General features: G+C 57.1%; 1 protein-coding gene across 4 annotated transcripts in view; it reads left to right on the forward strand.

Annotated features, from left to right (window-relative positions):
* The first annotated feature begins 2,398 nt into the window (after positions 1 to 2,398).
* The window catches only part of LTO1 (LTO1 maturation factor of ABCE1), a 67,378-nt gene continuing 55,416 nt past the window's right edge, over positions 2,399 to 14,360 (forward strand). For 2 of the 4 annotated variants that reach the window (XM_086383691.1, XM_086383692.1), the window contains exons 1-3: positions 2,399 to 2,570; positions 3,872 to 3,977; positions 5,034 to 5,104. In XM_086383691.1, coding sequence (XP_086239817.1) covers positions 2,521 to 2,570; positions 3,872 to 3,977; positions 5,034 to 5,104 — 227 coding nt within the window. In that variant the 5' untranslated portion in view covers positions 2,399 to 2,520. Of the gene's footprint in view, positions 2,571 to 3,871; positions 3,978 to 5,033; positions 5,105 to 7,852; positions 7,971 to 8,226; positions 9,584 to 14,360 lie in introns of those variants that run through there. The other 2 variants (XM_086383689.1, XM_086383693.1) reach the window with 2 other exon arrangements.

Here is a 14,360-nt window from a genome sequence, read left to right on the forward strand (position 1 = left end):
AGTACGTGAGATATACATGGAACTTGACTTTTCCCAGACAACAAGTTTTCCCATTTTAGTGATGGATGAATATCCCTTCCCCCCATTAATTTGTGGTGCTTTTTATCCTGTGGGAAGGCTTTAAGTTTCCTGAGTCCCCTTTCAGGCCCTTCCATCCCTATTTCATTCATTTGTCTGTTCTTGAACAAACATGCTACAGTATTCTTATGGATACTGTTGTTTGGTCTCTAAGTTGTGCCTGACTCTTTGCAACCCTATGGACTGTAGCCCTTCAGGCCCCTCTGCCCATGGGGTTGATTTCCCAGGCAAGAATACTGGAGTGAGTTGCCATTTCCTTCTCCAGGGGATCTTCCTGACTCAGGGACAGAACCCATGTCTCCTGCATTGCCAGATGCGTTCTTTACCACCGAGCCACACGGGAAGCCATACTTTTATGGAGACTTTCTTTTTACACATCTGGTATAGCAAGTCTTCCATATCATTCTCTCTTTCAAAAGCATCTTAGTTATTCTTATCAACTTATTCATCCAGATGAAATTTATTGATTTATTATTTTACTTTTTTATTGCTTTGGCTGCCGTGGGTCTTTGTCGTGGCTCAAGGGTTTAGTTGCTCCATATGCATATGGGATTTTACGTTCCTGACCACCGATTGAACCAGCATCCTCTGCATTGGAAGGTGGATTCTTAACCACTGGATCACCAGGGGAGTTCCCAGATAGAATTTAGAGTTTAACACATTTCCCCCAGATTATGTGGATTATGTGGGGTTGCATTTCTTCCTATCTTGGGTGGTGGGGTAGTTATTCTTGTATAGGTTCTGCTCAGATCTTATTGTGACCATGGTAAAGTGGATTTCTCTGAGTATCCCTGCTCAGACCAGTATTAATTATTGTTAGAATAACAAAAAGCAAGTGATTTTTTTTTTTTTTGGCAATTCAACTGCATAGCTACTTACTGAACTGTATTATGAATTCTGAGAGGGTCTAAATGCTTATTTTGGAATTTCTAGATGGACCACCACACCTACATATAATGGCACTTTGTTGTCTTTTTTTCCCAAAGATAGTTAAGACTTCTTGCTCGATTTTATTGCACTGATTAGGTTTACTGGATGTGTTCAAAGCATTCTTGCTTTACTCCTGATTTTAACGGGAAAGCTTTTGGTAATTCATATCTATGTTCCACTGTGGCTGATAGTTTGACATACCTTTAAAAATCGTGTCCAGGAAGTACCTGCCGTGGAAATGACAAACGGGAGGACTAATAGCAGAAGCTATTATTTTTTTTTTTTTTAAGGGGGGATGCCTTCAGCTGAACAGAGGGCTCTGGGGGGGTGTTAATTACAAATCCTTTTGTGCTGATTCTTGACTCTCTGCCTGCATTTTGAATAGGTCTACTTTTACTTGTGGCTCAGCTGGTAAAGAGTCCACCTGCAAAGTGGGAGATCGGGGTTCGATCCCTGAGTTGGGAAGATCTTCTCCAGTATTCTGGCCTGAAGAACTCCATGGTTGGTATAGTCCATGGGGTTGCAAAGAGTCAGACATGAAGGAGCAACTTCCACTCACTACTTTTACGGGGGCTTCCCTCATGGCTCAGATGGTCAAGAATCTGCCTGCAATGCAGGAGACCTGGGTTCAGTCCCTGGATTGGGAAGATTCCCCTGGAGAAGGGAATACCAACCCACTCCAACATGCTTGCCTGGAGAATTCCATGGACAGAGGAACCTGGCAGTCTATGGTCAGTTATTCATTGAGTGTTAAGAGGACCTAGGCTGTTCCTGTCACCTACTGCTGTTTCAGATTCCCGGGGGGTCGGGTCAGCCCTGCGTTGTTTCTCGAACAAAAGCCCAAATGCCCTGGAATACTGTTATCGCGGATTCAGTGGCCTTTTAGGCGGGGGGTCTCAAGTCTGACTTGGTCCTGGCGGGTGGCCCTTGGCTGTGGATCGGGGTCGGCGGGGGACCGGGCCACTCTTCTCTGGGTACTGTCTCCACTCCGCGAATTGCCTTTCCTGGAACTTCTTTCCCTCAAATCCCACGGGCCCAGAGCCTGTTGGCCAGAGCTCCGGGGGAGGCGTTTGGTTCTTTGATAAATTTTCCAAGTTTCTTTCCGTGGTCCTTTCTGAGCCGCTGTTGGCAGTTCGGTGGCCTCTGCCTGATTTGGGGAAAGTGAGATCATGGGTCAGCCCCGCTTGGCCAGGTGGATGCTCCAGGTGGGGACCGACCAACCGGCTCGCGGCCCTGCCGGGGGGCGGGGCAAGGGGCCTCGCGGCAGAGCCGCGTCCCGGCCTAGCCCCGCCCAGCGCCGCCGCCGCCGCCGCGCACGCGCCCTGGGCCCGCCCGGGCGCGTGCTGAGCCCTCCGGCGTGCCGTCGTTACCCGGCCTGCCCCGCGCGGTCGCCCCCGGAAGTGAACTTGGCATCGCGAGTGGCCGGGGTTTCCGCGAGTTGTGGCCTCGCGTGTCCGCGGCTCCATCGCGGGGCGGCGGAGCCCGACGGACGGGGGCTGGTCGGCGGCCGCCATGGCCGGGGATCAGGACATGTTCGACGCTGTCGTGATGGCAGATGAGAGGTGGGTGGGTCGGGGCCCCCAGCCCTGGCGTGCCGGCTCTCAGCTTTGGGCTGCGGCCCTGGGGGAGCGCCCTGGGGCCCCGGGGGTGGCCGGCGCGGGAGGGCCCAGGATGCTGTTACTTCCACTTCTCGGGCGAGCGCCAGGCGCCCAGCTGCTCCTCGAGACCCGCCTCCCTCCTCCGGGGCTGCCCCCATGCATCTGCTCGGCCTGGTGACTGCCTCCCTCCAGGGACGCCCCGTCCTCGGGTGGGGCGGACCTCTGCCATCTGGGCGCTGCCCACCTCTTTTCTTGTTCCTCAGTAGTAGGACAGACGGCCGCATTCACGGACAGGCTCATCAAGGTGTCAGGCATCATCCTTTTCCCTCCTGAGCGCCTGGGCAGCGCCTAGGGGCTGTGACAAGGCGGGGTTGGAGGGTGGGGTGGGGGGGAGCTCTTGGCCGCTTTGATGGCTGTCTTCCAGTGCCCAGCCCGCTTGAGACATCGATAGACGTCCCTGAGAAAGAGGGAGCAGGAAGCGATCAGTCGCTGACAGTTCATTTGGAACTTGCTGTGAGCCGCACGCTGAACTAAGCCTTGTACCCCCGTTATCTATTTTATCCCTACTTGTGAACTAGATCCCGTCTTTGGGATAGGAGGCAGGGTCACTCCCGGGGCGGGGGCGGGAGCCAGTATAAGTGGGAATGGCACACTTGGCCTCCCCAGGGGCTCCAGCCAGCCCTTTTAACTTTGGTGGCCCGTGGGTTGTGCTGGTACAGTTCCACTGCCGGCCCCTGTGGCCCGGCAGTCATGGTACACTGCGGTGACCTGATGGCCCTTCTCCCTGCCTGGCTCCTGATGTGTGATGGAAAGCCTGGTGCAGATGGCAGAGTTTCGTTTGTTTGTTTTGAAGCACTTGCCCAAACAGTCCAACTTACAGACTTACAGAGCTGGGGCTGCGGACTAAGTCACTGGGGAGATTTCAAAAAGCAGATTCCTGAGCTTTACTGAGATGAGGGGCGAGGCTCCTGAATTTGTATCTTTGGGATTTTCCTGTGTGTTTCCAGTGTTCTCCCCGGTTTGGGAATCCCTGATTTATCCTAGCTTCCTCATTGTAAAAGAGCTGAATTTGGCTTCAAGGAGTACAGCGCCTTGCCACAGCACAGGCTCGGGGAGGGGTGGAGCTGACATGGGCCTGTTTTAGGTTCAGGTTCTGTTGTTTTTCGGTGATACTAGGTCTGGGTCACGTGGAGGAGACGAGTTTTTCCAGGGAGAATCCTCTTTCTCCTGTTTATTTACTCAGACTTGCTGCTTCTCCGTCGCAGGTTTCACGGGGAAGGGTACCGGGAAGGCTATGAAGAAGGAAGCAGTTTGGGTATGATCGAAGGGAGACAGCACGGCACCCTCCATGGAGCTAAAATTGGATCTGAAGTGAGTGGGGACCTCCCCCCTGCCCCACCGTCACTTAGAAAGGAGTCCTGTTCTTTTACTGTTGACAGTTTACCTTGACGGTCAGTATGATGAAGCCACAATTTCAGGTCTCTTAAAGCGGCAGTAGGCTAGATAGAACGCTGATGGAGGCATATTCCTAGGACAGAGCCTGCAGAGCATGTGGCTGTGTGGCGATGACGTAGTCAGGTGGGCTGGAGGAAAAAACAGGTCCCTCGTCACCTCGGTGGATGTTGAGTGTCATGGTGCCGAGTCCTCCTGCAGAGTGAGCACCCCTGTGTCCTGTGAAAGCATGCTGTTGATATTTACCTAGGAATTCCATAAAATGCCCGATTTTCCTTTTCTCCTGCCTTTTGTCCTGGATGGGCCCTCACTTACAGGTGACCAGCCATGAACAGTGAAGTCTGAGGCCACTGGAACTGTATTAGGCGTCTGTGGCTTCAAAGTGAAATCATTCCACGCCCATGGCCTTAAGACAACCAGTGTTACTTATGTCACAGAGGTCCTGGTGGTCCGTGGTTCAGGAGCAGCTGAGCTGGGTGGTTCTGGCTCAGGGCCCCTTGGTGCTGGAGTTGAGTCAGCCACTCGAAGGCTTGCCTGGGGCCAGAGGAGGTACTTGTCAGATGGCTCGCCCCCTTGGGGTCTTCAGCACGTGGACTTCTCCTTAGGGCCGCCTGAGTGTCCTCCTGACCCTGTGTGGGTGGCCCAGGTGGGCAGGGCAGAGGTGACATTGCCCATTAATCGGGAGGCCACGTGCCACCTCTTTTGTGTCCTGCTCATCACGGCCACCCGACACAGTCGGGAGACCACGCAGGCGTGAGTACCAGTGCAGTGGGGAGGTGGGGCCCAGTGGGCTGCCTTGGAGGCCGGCTGTCCCGCTGATAACTCGACCTCGGACTTCCATTTCCTGCTCCAGGACAGCACGAGAAGGAGCACCCCCTCCCGCCCTCCCCCACTTTAGTTTTGAGAGCTTGGTAATTAGATCAAATACAGCGCTCGGTTATTCATTGTACTCTTAAATGTCTCATCAATTCACAGATCGGGTGCTACCAAGGCTTCGCGTTTGCTTGGAGAGGTCTCCTGCACAGTTGCGCCACTGAGAGAGACAGGTAAGGCCGAACCTCCTTTCTTCTTTGGTGTCTGGACCAGAGTTGCGGTTCTGTGGTGCACCCTGATCGCGGGTGCTTAGAGTCTCAGTCTTCTCATCTGTAAAACGGAGAAAATAATCGGGTTGAAGTAACCTCATGAAATTGTTACAAGGTTTACAGGAAATAGTACCTAGAAGGTGCTGGGCCTGTTGTGGGTGTTGGATGAACACCTACTGTTTTCTCAAGAGTCCTCTGATCCCCCCTGCCTTTTCCCTTGGAGGCCTTCAAGCACTCCCTGCCAGTCAAGGCAGGTTGAAAACAATTTTATCTTCTCGTTTCCCCTGAGCTTCTGATAAACAGAGCACGGTAGTCTGGGTGTGACCCAGGCTCAGAAGTGGTGGCTCCACCGGCACTGGGACTTGTGACGTAGCCGGAAGGTCTAACGAGGTGCCGGGTCCGTGTGTTTTGCCGGGTCGGGAAGCGCTAAGGCGCCGTCAGCCGTCCTCTGTAGCGTTTGCAGCCTTCTGAACCTGCTCTTACGGGTGCCGCTTCCCGAAGCCCCGGGACCCTGTCCCCACCCGTGGTCTTCACTCTTCAGCCGTCTGTGAAAGGCTGTGCTGCCGCTCAGGGGAGCCGACACAGGGCTTCGGCGGCTGCTCTGCGTCATTTGGATGCCTGGTGGCCTTGCCTGGCCAGGGAGGGGCTCCAGGAGTGTGAGTGACAGAGGCAGAAGCGGCATTCCCCCGTCCACGTGACTTGTCGTCTTATTTGGAATGTTTTGAATTTCTAGAGTTTGTGCCACTGCCGTATTCATGTGTCAGAGCAGGGATGCTCGAGACAGGGTCTGGGTGATTCTGGGGTCGCTGCTCTCTGACCTGTCCCATCACTGATCAAGTGGGAGCTGAACAGACTCATCCACCATGCAGGGACACCTCGAGGAGGTTTTCCTCTAAAGGCCCAGCGGGGCGGCGGTGTAGCTGGTGATCTGGTTGGGACGGTGGGTAGCAGCACGTGGCAGCACTGGGTGGCGGTCAGGGCTGAAGGTGCCTCTGCACTCCCGGCCCGCGAAGCTGGGGGTGGCGCGCCCGGTCATTCTCCAGCAGCCTCCCCTTGTCCCTCTGCTGGTGTCTGCAGCGCACGGAGGGTGTGAAGGTTCCTGTACCTGGGGGCTGCCAACTCACGCCCCAGGGCAGGGTTCGCCCCACCCCCCACCCCCGCCGTCCTAAAGCCGTGCCCCCAGGCTCCATCAGGGGGAGGGTCACGTGGGTTGTGTCAGGGCTGGTGGGAGCCCCGCTGCCCCCACCCCAGCAGCAGAGCCTGGTGGTCTCTGAACTGCAGCCTAAACCCCTTCATCTTAGAGGAGTGATTTTTGGATTTTCTAAGTCTCTACAGTTTAAAAGAAAAATGGTAGAAGGCACACAGAGGACCTCCCGCTGCCTTATGTTCCAAGTGAGGATGTTAGAGGAGAAGCGGCCTCACTCAATGACGCCGGGGGCTTCTCACCCGGAGAAGGCGTGTGGGAACCCGTCTCAGCCTGCAGGATGGGGTGTCCAGCGGGTGACCATGGCTTTCTGACCCTCCCCGAGCTGCCCTGCCCTCCCGCAGGATGGTGGAGCCCCGTTTTCCTTACTGGAGCCGTGAGCGGGCCACACCCCCCGGCGTGCACCGGCCTTGACCGTGCGCCGGGCTGAGTGTGTCTGGAGCAGCTGGGGTGACCGGCCGTTGGGCGGGGCTGCTTGCGGCCTTGAGAGTGGGCGGTGGTCCCCGCGTCCGGCACGCACAGCCGTTCCCCGTGTGGCATCTGCCTTCCATCTGCTGGAAACCCAGCGCCTGGTTGCTTTCCTTCACTCTCTGTGACGCTTCGCGGTTTTGTGTTTTCCCCGAGAGGCAGCTGTTGTAATTCTTGTAAACTGGTTTAAGAACAGCAAACGTGAGCGGGTCCTGGTCGCTTTGAATGGCTGTAGCTTCATCCTAGGGACAAGTCCTTCGAAATTCCCTGGGAACAGATACCTAGTATGCTCCTGACGCCCGGTGATCGGAGATGGGCAGGGTCACTTGTCCATGACCCAGAAGGGCGCCTGCCCTCCCCAATGGGAGCCCTGGCCTCCAGGGTCTGGTGGAGACTGACGGTTACTCAGCGCTGTTCTGTGGCATGTCCTGGGCTTTCTCTGGATTACTGATCCTCCTGAGCCTGGGAGGTGGCCATCAGGGCCCCATTTTACAGATGAGGATGCCGAGTCCCAGAACCGTGAAGTCCCTGAGTGCCTGGGGGCAGTCCTGCTCCAGCCTGAGCCCCTTGTCTTCCTGGGGAAGTGGCTGAACTCAGGCAGCAGACACTGTGGACGGAGCAGGCTTGGTGTTTACCTGCTGTTAAACTCCCTGAGGCCCTGAGTGTGAAGGTTCTGGATCCGAGAAACCCCCCAGATGGGAGCAGGCGTGGCCATGCCCAGCGCTCTTTCCTTCTGGTTGTGTCTGCTCCCGGCTCAGGCCTGGGACTGGTGGTCTGGGTGCTTGTCGAGTCTCCTCGGCCGCTGGTCCAGGCCGCAGCCGGCCTGGCGAGGTCGGTTCTCGCTTGATGTCGGGCGCAGGGGTGGGTGGGTGCCCATCGCCAGGTGGGGGAAGGTTGTTCAGTGATGACTACGTTAGCCGCCAGCTCCTGAACCCCGGAGTGCTCAGCACCACTGCTTTAAGGAGCGCGCCCGGCACCTTGCTGCATGGGCCGAGCCTGCCGTGCTGGGGACTGAAGGTCTTTCTTTCTGTGTTTTACAGCAAAAAGATGAAGGTCTTAGAGGCATTGATTGGGATGATTCAGAAGTTCCCTTATGATGACCCTACTTACGATAAACTTCACGAAGACTTAGACAGAATTAGAGGGAAGTTTAAGCAGGTTTGTGTCCCGCATGTTTCTCTTTGATCAGGATGCCTGTCTTAGGCGTAGCTGGGTGCCCTGGGGGCTGCCTTTGCTAACGGTTTTAGGGCCACCAGAGCCGTGTCTTTGGTCCATAAAGCAAGTCCTTGTGTACCTCGATGTGAGGAAACCGGGGCCCTCCGGGGAGCAGATGCGAGGACCTCATGGAGGGTGGTGGCCTAGAGAGGGGTCTGCGCTCATTTAAAAAGCCACCTTTTTCCTCTTGTGTTTCCAGCTTTGTTCATTACTGAACGTTCAGCCCGACTTTAAAATCAGCACAGAAGGTTCTGGACTTTCATTCTGAGGACAGATGAACAAAGACGGGACATCAAGGAGCAGAGGTTCACGTGTTAAGTGTTGAAAAACGTGATTAAAAGCAAGACAGTGGGGAGGATCCATCGTTTTGCAGGGTCGGGTCCAGTTTGGCCGGTGAAAGGGCCCCCTTCCCCGAGGTCCCCCCGTGTGGCCTGCGTCCTCCCCCGCCGGGGGCCGCTCCGCACAAGCCCGTCCTGGGTCGGGTCCTGTCTGCCCCACACTCTGGGTGCAGCCCTGGCAGAGCCCTCGAGGGCTGCCCGTCTCTGCTCCGGGGTCCGGCCGCGGGCACGTGGGTGCCTGCCCCCTGGCAGGCCTGGGTGGATCCAGACCTGGCTCCGGACGGAAGCAACACCCGTTACTCCTCGGGCTTTGCTCAGTGCTCAGAGGGCTGTTTTTTCAGAGATGAGGGGACAGGGTTGGCACGGCAGGAGTGACGGGTACTGTGGCGTATACTGGCCCTAGAGATGCGCCAGCGCTTTGTGACCTGCCCCTGGTGTCTTATTTATTCCCTTCGGGAGCCCACGAGGCAGGCGTTACTCGTGGTTTATAGAGGAACCCGAGGCCTGAGAGACCGCCCGGTCCAAGGGCTGCGGGCGGCAGAGCTGGGACTCCGGCCCTGGCGCTCGCCCTGTCTCCTGGTGCCCTGGGACGCACGCTCGCACCCACAGGCCCGGGGTCCCCGCCCATGAACAGCGCTGTGCTCATCGCCTCCTGTGCCGTGGACGTGGGCATCTGTCTGAGAGGAGGAGAGGCCGGCCCTGTGCCCGAGGAGCCGGAACGTGCTCTTCCGCGTCCCCGGGTGCGGGGCGGTACTCGTCGTTAAAAATGGTCCCAGGGGAGATCTGAAGGCCGTCGCTCTGCATGCAGGCACCTTGGGGTCACTGTGAGTCTAGTCCAGCTTTTAAAATCCTCCCAGAGCATCTGGGTGTGCTCTGCTCCCCTGGCAGCTGCTGAGGGTCCCTGCGGGGCCTGAATGTTGGGGTCCTGGGTGCCGAGGAGGGCAGGTCGGTGTCTTGAGGCTGATGGACGCGCTGTGGCTCCGTCCCGTGCATCTCGCTGTGTGTTTCTGGCCTGAAGCCCCTTCTCAGCTCTGGGCGGGCCGGGCCTCGGCTGCGCCGTCGTCACAGAGACCACCAGCTCATCTCCGTCCAGCGGGGTGGAGGGCTCTCGTCATCGTTTTCCTGGGCGGAATTTTGTGTTTCCTAAGCTAGCTGTTTGGATAATGTATTATTTTTATAATTGGAGAAAAAAAATAAACAGCATATTTTAAAGCCAAAGGCTGTCTGGGACCTTTCTGATGCGACTTCTGGTGAATTCGTTCCTTCCTCCATGGTATTTGGGGTTCAGAAACCAGGGTCGCACCGGCGGCCCCCTCTTGCGTTTGTGTCCGGCTTCAACTAACACACGTGGAGGCGGCTTCTGTGGGAGGGCGGTCCTGCTGCCCCCTGCCCCTGTTCCCAGCTCCTCGTGCGTCCCCCTGCCCCCCTTCCCCCCTTCCCTCTTGCCCCGTCTCGGCCTCTCCTGTGCCCGGTGTCAGCCAGCCCCCCAGCAGCCCCTTCCTCTCCCCCATCCCGTGGGGCTCAGCTGCCTTGTTGGTGGTCTTCAGGGCCTCTGGACCCTGGGCTTGCCCTGTGCCCACCCAGCTCCTTCTTGGAGGGTGAGACCCTATGGCCGGGAAACCTTGCTTACCGGAGAGATGTCCTGGATTGTAGTACAGAGTCCCCGCTCCGTTGCTCACACCCTGACCCCACGATGCTGCCTCCAGCCACGGGGTCTGGAGAGCTTGCTCTTCTGGCTGATGGAATGGTGGAGGATGCTGCAGGGCTTCGGGGGAAGGAGGAGACGGGATCTCTTTTGGAAGTTGTCCCTTGGGGCTGTGATACCGGAATTTTGACAGGCAGCTACTGATGGAGCCACCCCTGCGCCTGGCAGGGCCAAGCCAGGGGAACCCCCTGATGTCGTCCCCTAGCAGCTGTGCCAACCAGCCCCTGAGGCGCCCACTGGCCGACTTCGAGTTACAGGAGCCTGGTGCATGCCCTGGTTCTGGGCTTCCCAGGTGGCGCTAATGGTATAAAGAACCTGCCTGGCAATACAGGAGACGCAAGAGACATGGGTTTGATCCCTGGGTCGGGAAGGCTCCCCTGGAGAAGGAAATGGCGCCCTGCTCCTGTCTTTCTTGCAGGGGTTTCCATGCCTTGCTCACCTCCCACATCCTGTCCCATCTCTTCCTGTCCACCTAACCCTTGGATTTCACCAAGGATTCACCCCCTCTCTGGGGGGCTCAGGTTTCCCAAGGCCTGCTCACTCTTCCCCCATCGGAAACCCCCCAGCATATTCTTGCCACGTTATCAGTCAGCCCGGACTGCCACAGCAGATTCCCCACACCGAGGGCCTTAAACAGCAGGTGTTTGCTGTCTCCCAGTCGAGGCTGGAATCCGAGACCCAGGTGTGGGCAGGGCTGGTCCGTCCTGAGGCCTCTCTCCTGGGCGTGATAGATGGCCATCTCCTCCCCATGTGCTCACATGGGCATCCTGTGTTCTTAAGGACCGCAGTCCTGTTGGATCGGGGTCTGCCTTGATGACGGCTTTACATTCTGAGGTCCTGGGGATCCATTCTTCACTATGAATTTTGGTAGGGACATCATTCAGCCCATAAGAGCCACCCCGTCTGGCTGCCTGGACAGACTTGACTTGGGAGAGAAGAACGCCATTCCACTTAAAAGTTGAAGTAACTCCATTTTGTTTTTCTTGAATATTATAATTGGGAATAAGCGGACTAATCCACCTTCCAGCCAAACTTACCCTTCAGGACTACGCTCTCAGGCACCGTGATGGTTGAAGGGCTTTACACCTACCCGGGGCTGGATGGCAGCCACCACACTGAGTTATTTCACCTTCAGCCTGTTGTATTTCTCCACCAGCGGTGAGGAGAGAATGGAGTGATCTGGGGGACGGATAAGAAGTCTTAACTTGCCAAGTGGCTGTCCGGGGCCGCCTTGACCTTCCTCAGGTCCCTGAAGCGTCCACAAAGCCTGCGAGGTGGGGCCATTGTTCCCCACCCCTGTCCGACCCCCCACCCCCGCTGCAGATGGAGGCATGGGGCACCCAGTTGAGCTGAGTGATGAACCCGACGGCTGCAGTAAGTGGCCGACCTCAGGCCTCACTAAGCACAGCGGGGGTCGAGCGGTTTGCATGAATTATCCTTAGCCAGGACAGAGCCTCATTTTTCTGATAACTCACAGCCTGTCTGTGTGACCAGTCTTGCATCTAGCTGATTGGAGTGGAGGCGGACGGATTTATGGGTCGGGACCCGTGCTGGCTGCGGTAGTAGAGGCGGGAGCAGAACGGACCAGCACCTGCCCCCAACCCTGTGAGCAGGGCTCACTGAAGTATGGGTGGGGAGTCTGGAAATGTGCGTGGGGGGTGTGTTCAGCTCTGCCTGGGGAATAAGGGAGTGGGAAGGAGGGCAGGAAGGCTTCCTGGAGGAGGTGACCTTGGCACGACTCACTGGGCACTTTCGTTTGTGTTCAGCGTGCCGGAGAATGTCTGTTCTACCCTGCCTGAGAACACTGTGTAGTCTGGAGAGATCAAAAGCTGCAAGTTAACAGGCAAGGTGGTCCCAACCCCACAGATATTTCAGTCCTTAGGGAGTGAAGTGAGGAACTGGTCTGCAGCCCAGGAGACGAGTCCCCAAGTGAGTCTGATCAGGCAGAGAAAAGTGAGTGCTCTGTTCAGTTCCCCCAGGACATGAGCGTCATGCAGATGCCGGGCCAGGACCCGAGGGCAGCAGGGTCCTGTCCGCGCCATCAGTACTATGGGGCTCAGTACGGACGTCACGGTTCCAAGGACAGTCGCTTCTTGCCCACAGCCCTGATGGTGACTACACTCCTCACCTGACATGCAGGCCCTGGCTGGTCTGTCCCTGGGGGCCCCGTGGAGCCAGCGCTTCAGCCCCAGCTCCTGGGTGCCCCGTGATCACATCGGCTGGGCTGTGGGTCGCCGAGGTCGTAGTGAAACCTGAATGTGGTCCTGTCTCTGCTGACTGAAGAGTGGGACGGAGCGGGGAACCCCTCGCTCAGGTGAACAGCCACGAAACTGAAGACTCCGTGGCAGGTGTCGCCACCCTTTCAGCCAGGATTTACTGAACTTCCATTTTTCCCGGTGGACGTGCACCCCTGAGATCACGGGGTGCTCCACGAATGTGCTCTCTAGCTCTGAGAGCTCAAACACACCTGTTGGATTGAGCCGTGTCCCCTAAAAGACACGAGAACATTCCAGCCTCTGGCACCTGGGAATGGACCTTCTTTGGAAATAGGTCGAAAACATGCAGACCGTGGGGCCGTTAAGCTCTGAAAATGCCGGGAAGGCCACATCAGACGAACTCCAACAGTAAGGAGCAGTCCTGGGCTCCTGGAACAAGGGGGCTGGCTCGATCCAGCAGCTTTCCTGGAGGCCTGGTCCCCTCTCCTGCTCTCCTGCCCGACCAAGCTTGCTCTCAGGCTCCATTCAGTGGCCGAAGCTCCCCAGGTACCCCTCGCGAGGCGGCGGAAGGGCTGTGCCAACCCCCGGAGTCCTAAGGATCAGGGTGGAGGACTCTCTTGGCCAGAAGCTCCAGAAAAATCTCTCCCCAAGTCTCGCTGGCTGTTAAATTTCACATCTACCCTTGAACCTGCCACTCTTCCCAGGGGGCAGATGTGCTGCTGGCTCTGAGCGCCTCAGCACCTGTCCTGGAGCCAGGGAGGGGGTCAGTCCCCCCAAAGCCACGGAGCTGAGAATGGTGCTTCCCACCGAGCGAAATCTGGGGGCTGGCAACACCAGGAGAGAGGCATGAAGACCAGGAACTGCCAGGGGAGGGAACCGCCCTTGGGGACCAGTGGGGCCTCCTTGCTCAGCTGGACACTGCACGGGGTGACGGCGATGGCCCTGGCGGGACGGGGGCCCTTACTCAGTGACGCCCGTGCAGCTGGTGTGTGCTCAGGGCCTCATGGACCTCGAGTCATCTGTCCTCGCATCACCCCTGGAGGCGGGCACTGGACAGAGCCCATCTCGCTTCCTGCTGGGCGTGTCACAGACGTTAGCACGCGCTCCTGGAGCCTCCATTCTCATAGACAGGGCTGTTGCCAGTTTTCTTTTTTTAACTTTGGCTTCGCTGGACCTTCATCGCCTTGTATGGGCTTCTATTAATAGCTGTGCGTCGAGGGCTCAGCAGTTGCAGCACGTGGGTTTAGTTGCTCCAAGGCATGTGGGATTTTAGTTCCCTGATCAGGGATCGAACCCATGCGTCCTGCATTGGAAGGAAGATTCTTAACCACTGGACCCCCAGGGAAGTCCCACGACGATCCCTATCTTCTGGGTAAGAAAGTCCAGGCCCAGAAGGATAAGCCACGCAGCCTGAAAGTTGCAGAGCTGAGATCCACCTCCTGGATCTTTTCCTCTGAATGTGCTCATGGGGGAGAGGTGTGTCTTTCAGACAACCACTGACCACATCAGATGCCGCTGCTAGCGCGCCTGGCCTCCATTCTCCTGACCGGCTGACCAGGATGCTGCGCTGACCACAGGGACCGCTGACTAGACGCCTTGGGTGGACCTGACCCCAACCCCTGGGCCTCCGGGCACATCAGGGCCCCGAGTGGAAGCGCTAAGCGTAGGGTGGTTGTTGTTCAGTCGCTCAGTCACGTCCGACTCTTTGTGACCCCATGGATGCAGCACGCCAGGCTTCCCTATTCTTCACCACCTCCCAGAGTTTGCCCAAACTCATGCCCATTGAGTCGGTGATGCCATCCAACCATCTCATCCTCTGTCGTCCCCTTCTCCTCCTGCCTTCAGTCTTCCCCAGCATCAGGGTCTTTTCCAATGAGTCGGCTCTACTCATCAGGTGGCCAAAGTATTGGAGCTTCAGCCTCACTCAGCACCAGTCCTTCCCGTGAATATTCAGGGTTGACTTCCTCTAGCACTGGCACAGGGTGAAGACGCTCAAATGAAGACTGCGTGCATTTTCTTCAAGTGCGTTTTTGAAGCCCTTGTGCCCTTCTCAGCAGGCAGCCAGGCTGACTGA

This window comes from Bos grunniens, chromosome 29, assembly GCF_055505025.1.
Source record: "Bos grunniens cultivar Pamir isolate PY7600 chromosome 29, Bosgru_T2T1.0, whole genome shotgun sequence".
NCBI lineage: Eukaryota > Metazoa > Chordata > Mammalia > Artiodactyla > Bovidae > Bos > Bos grunniens.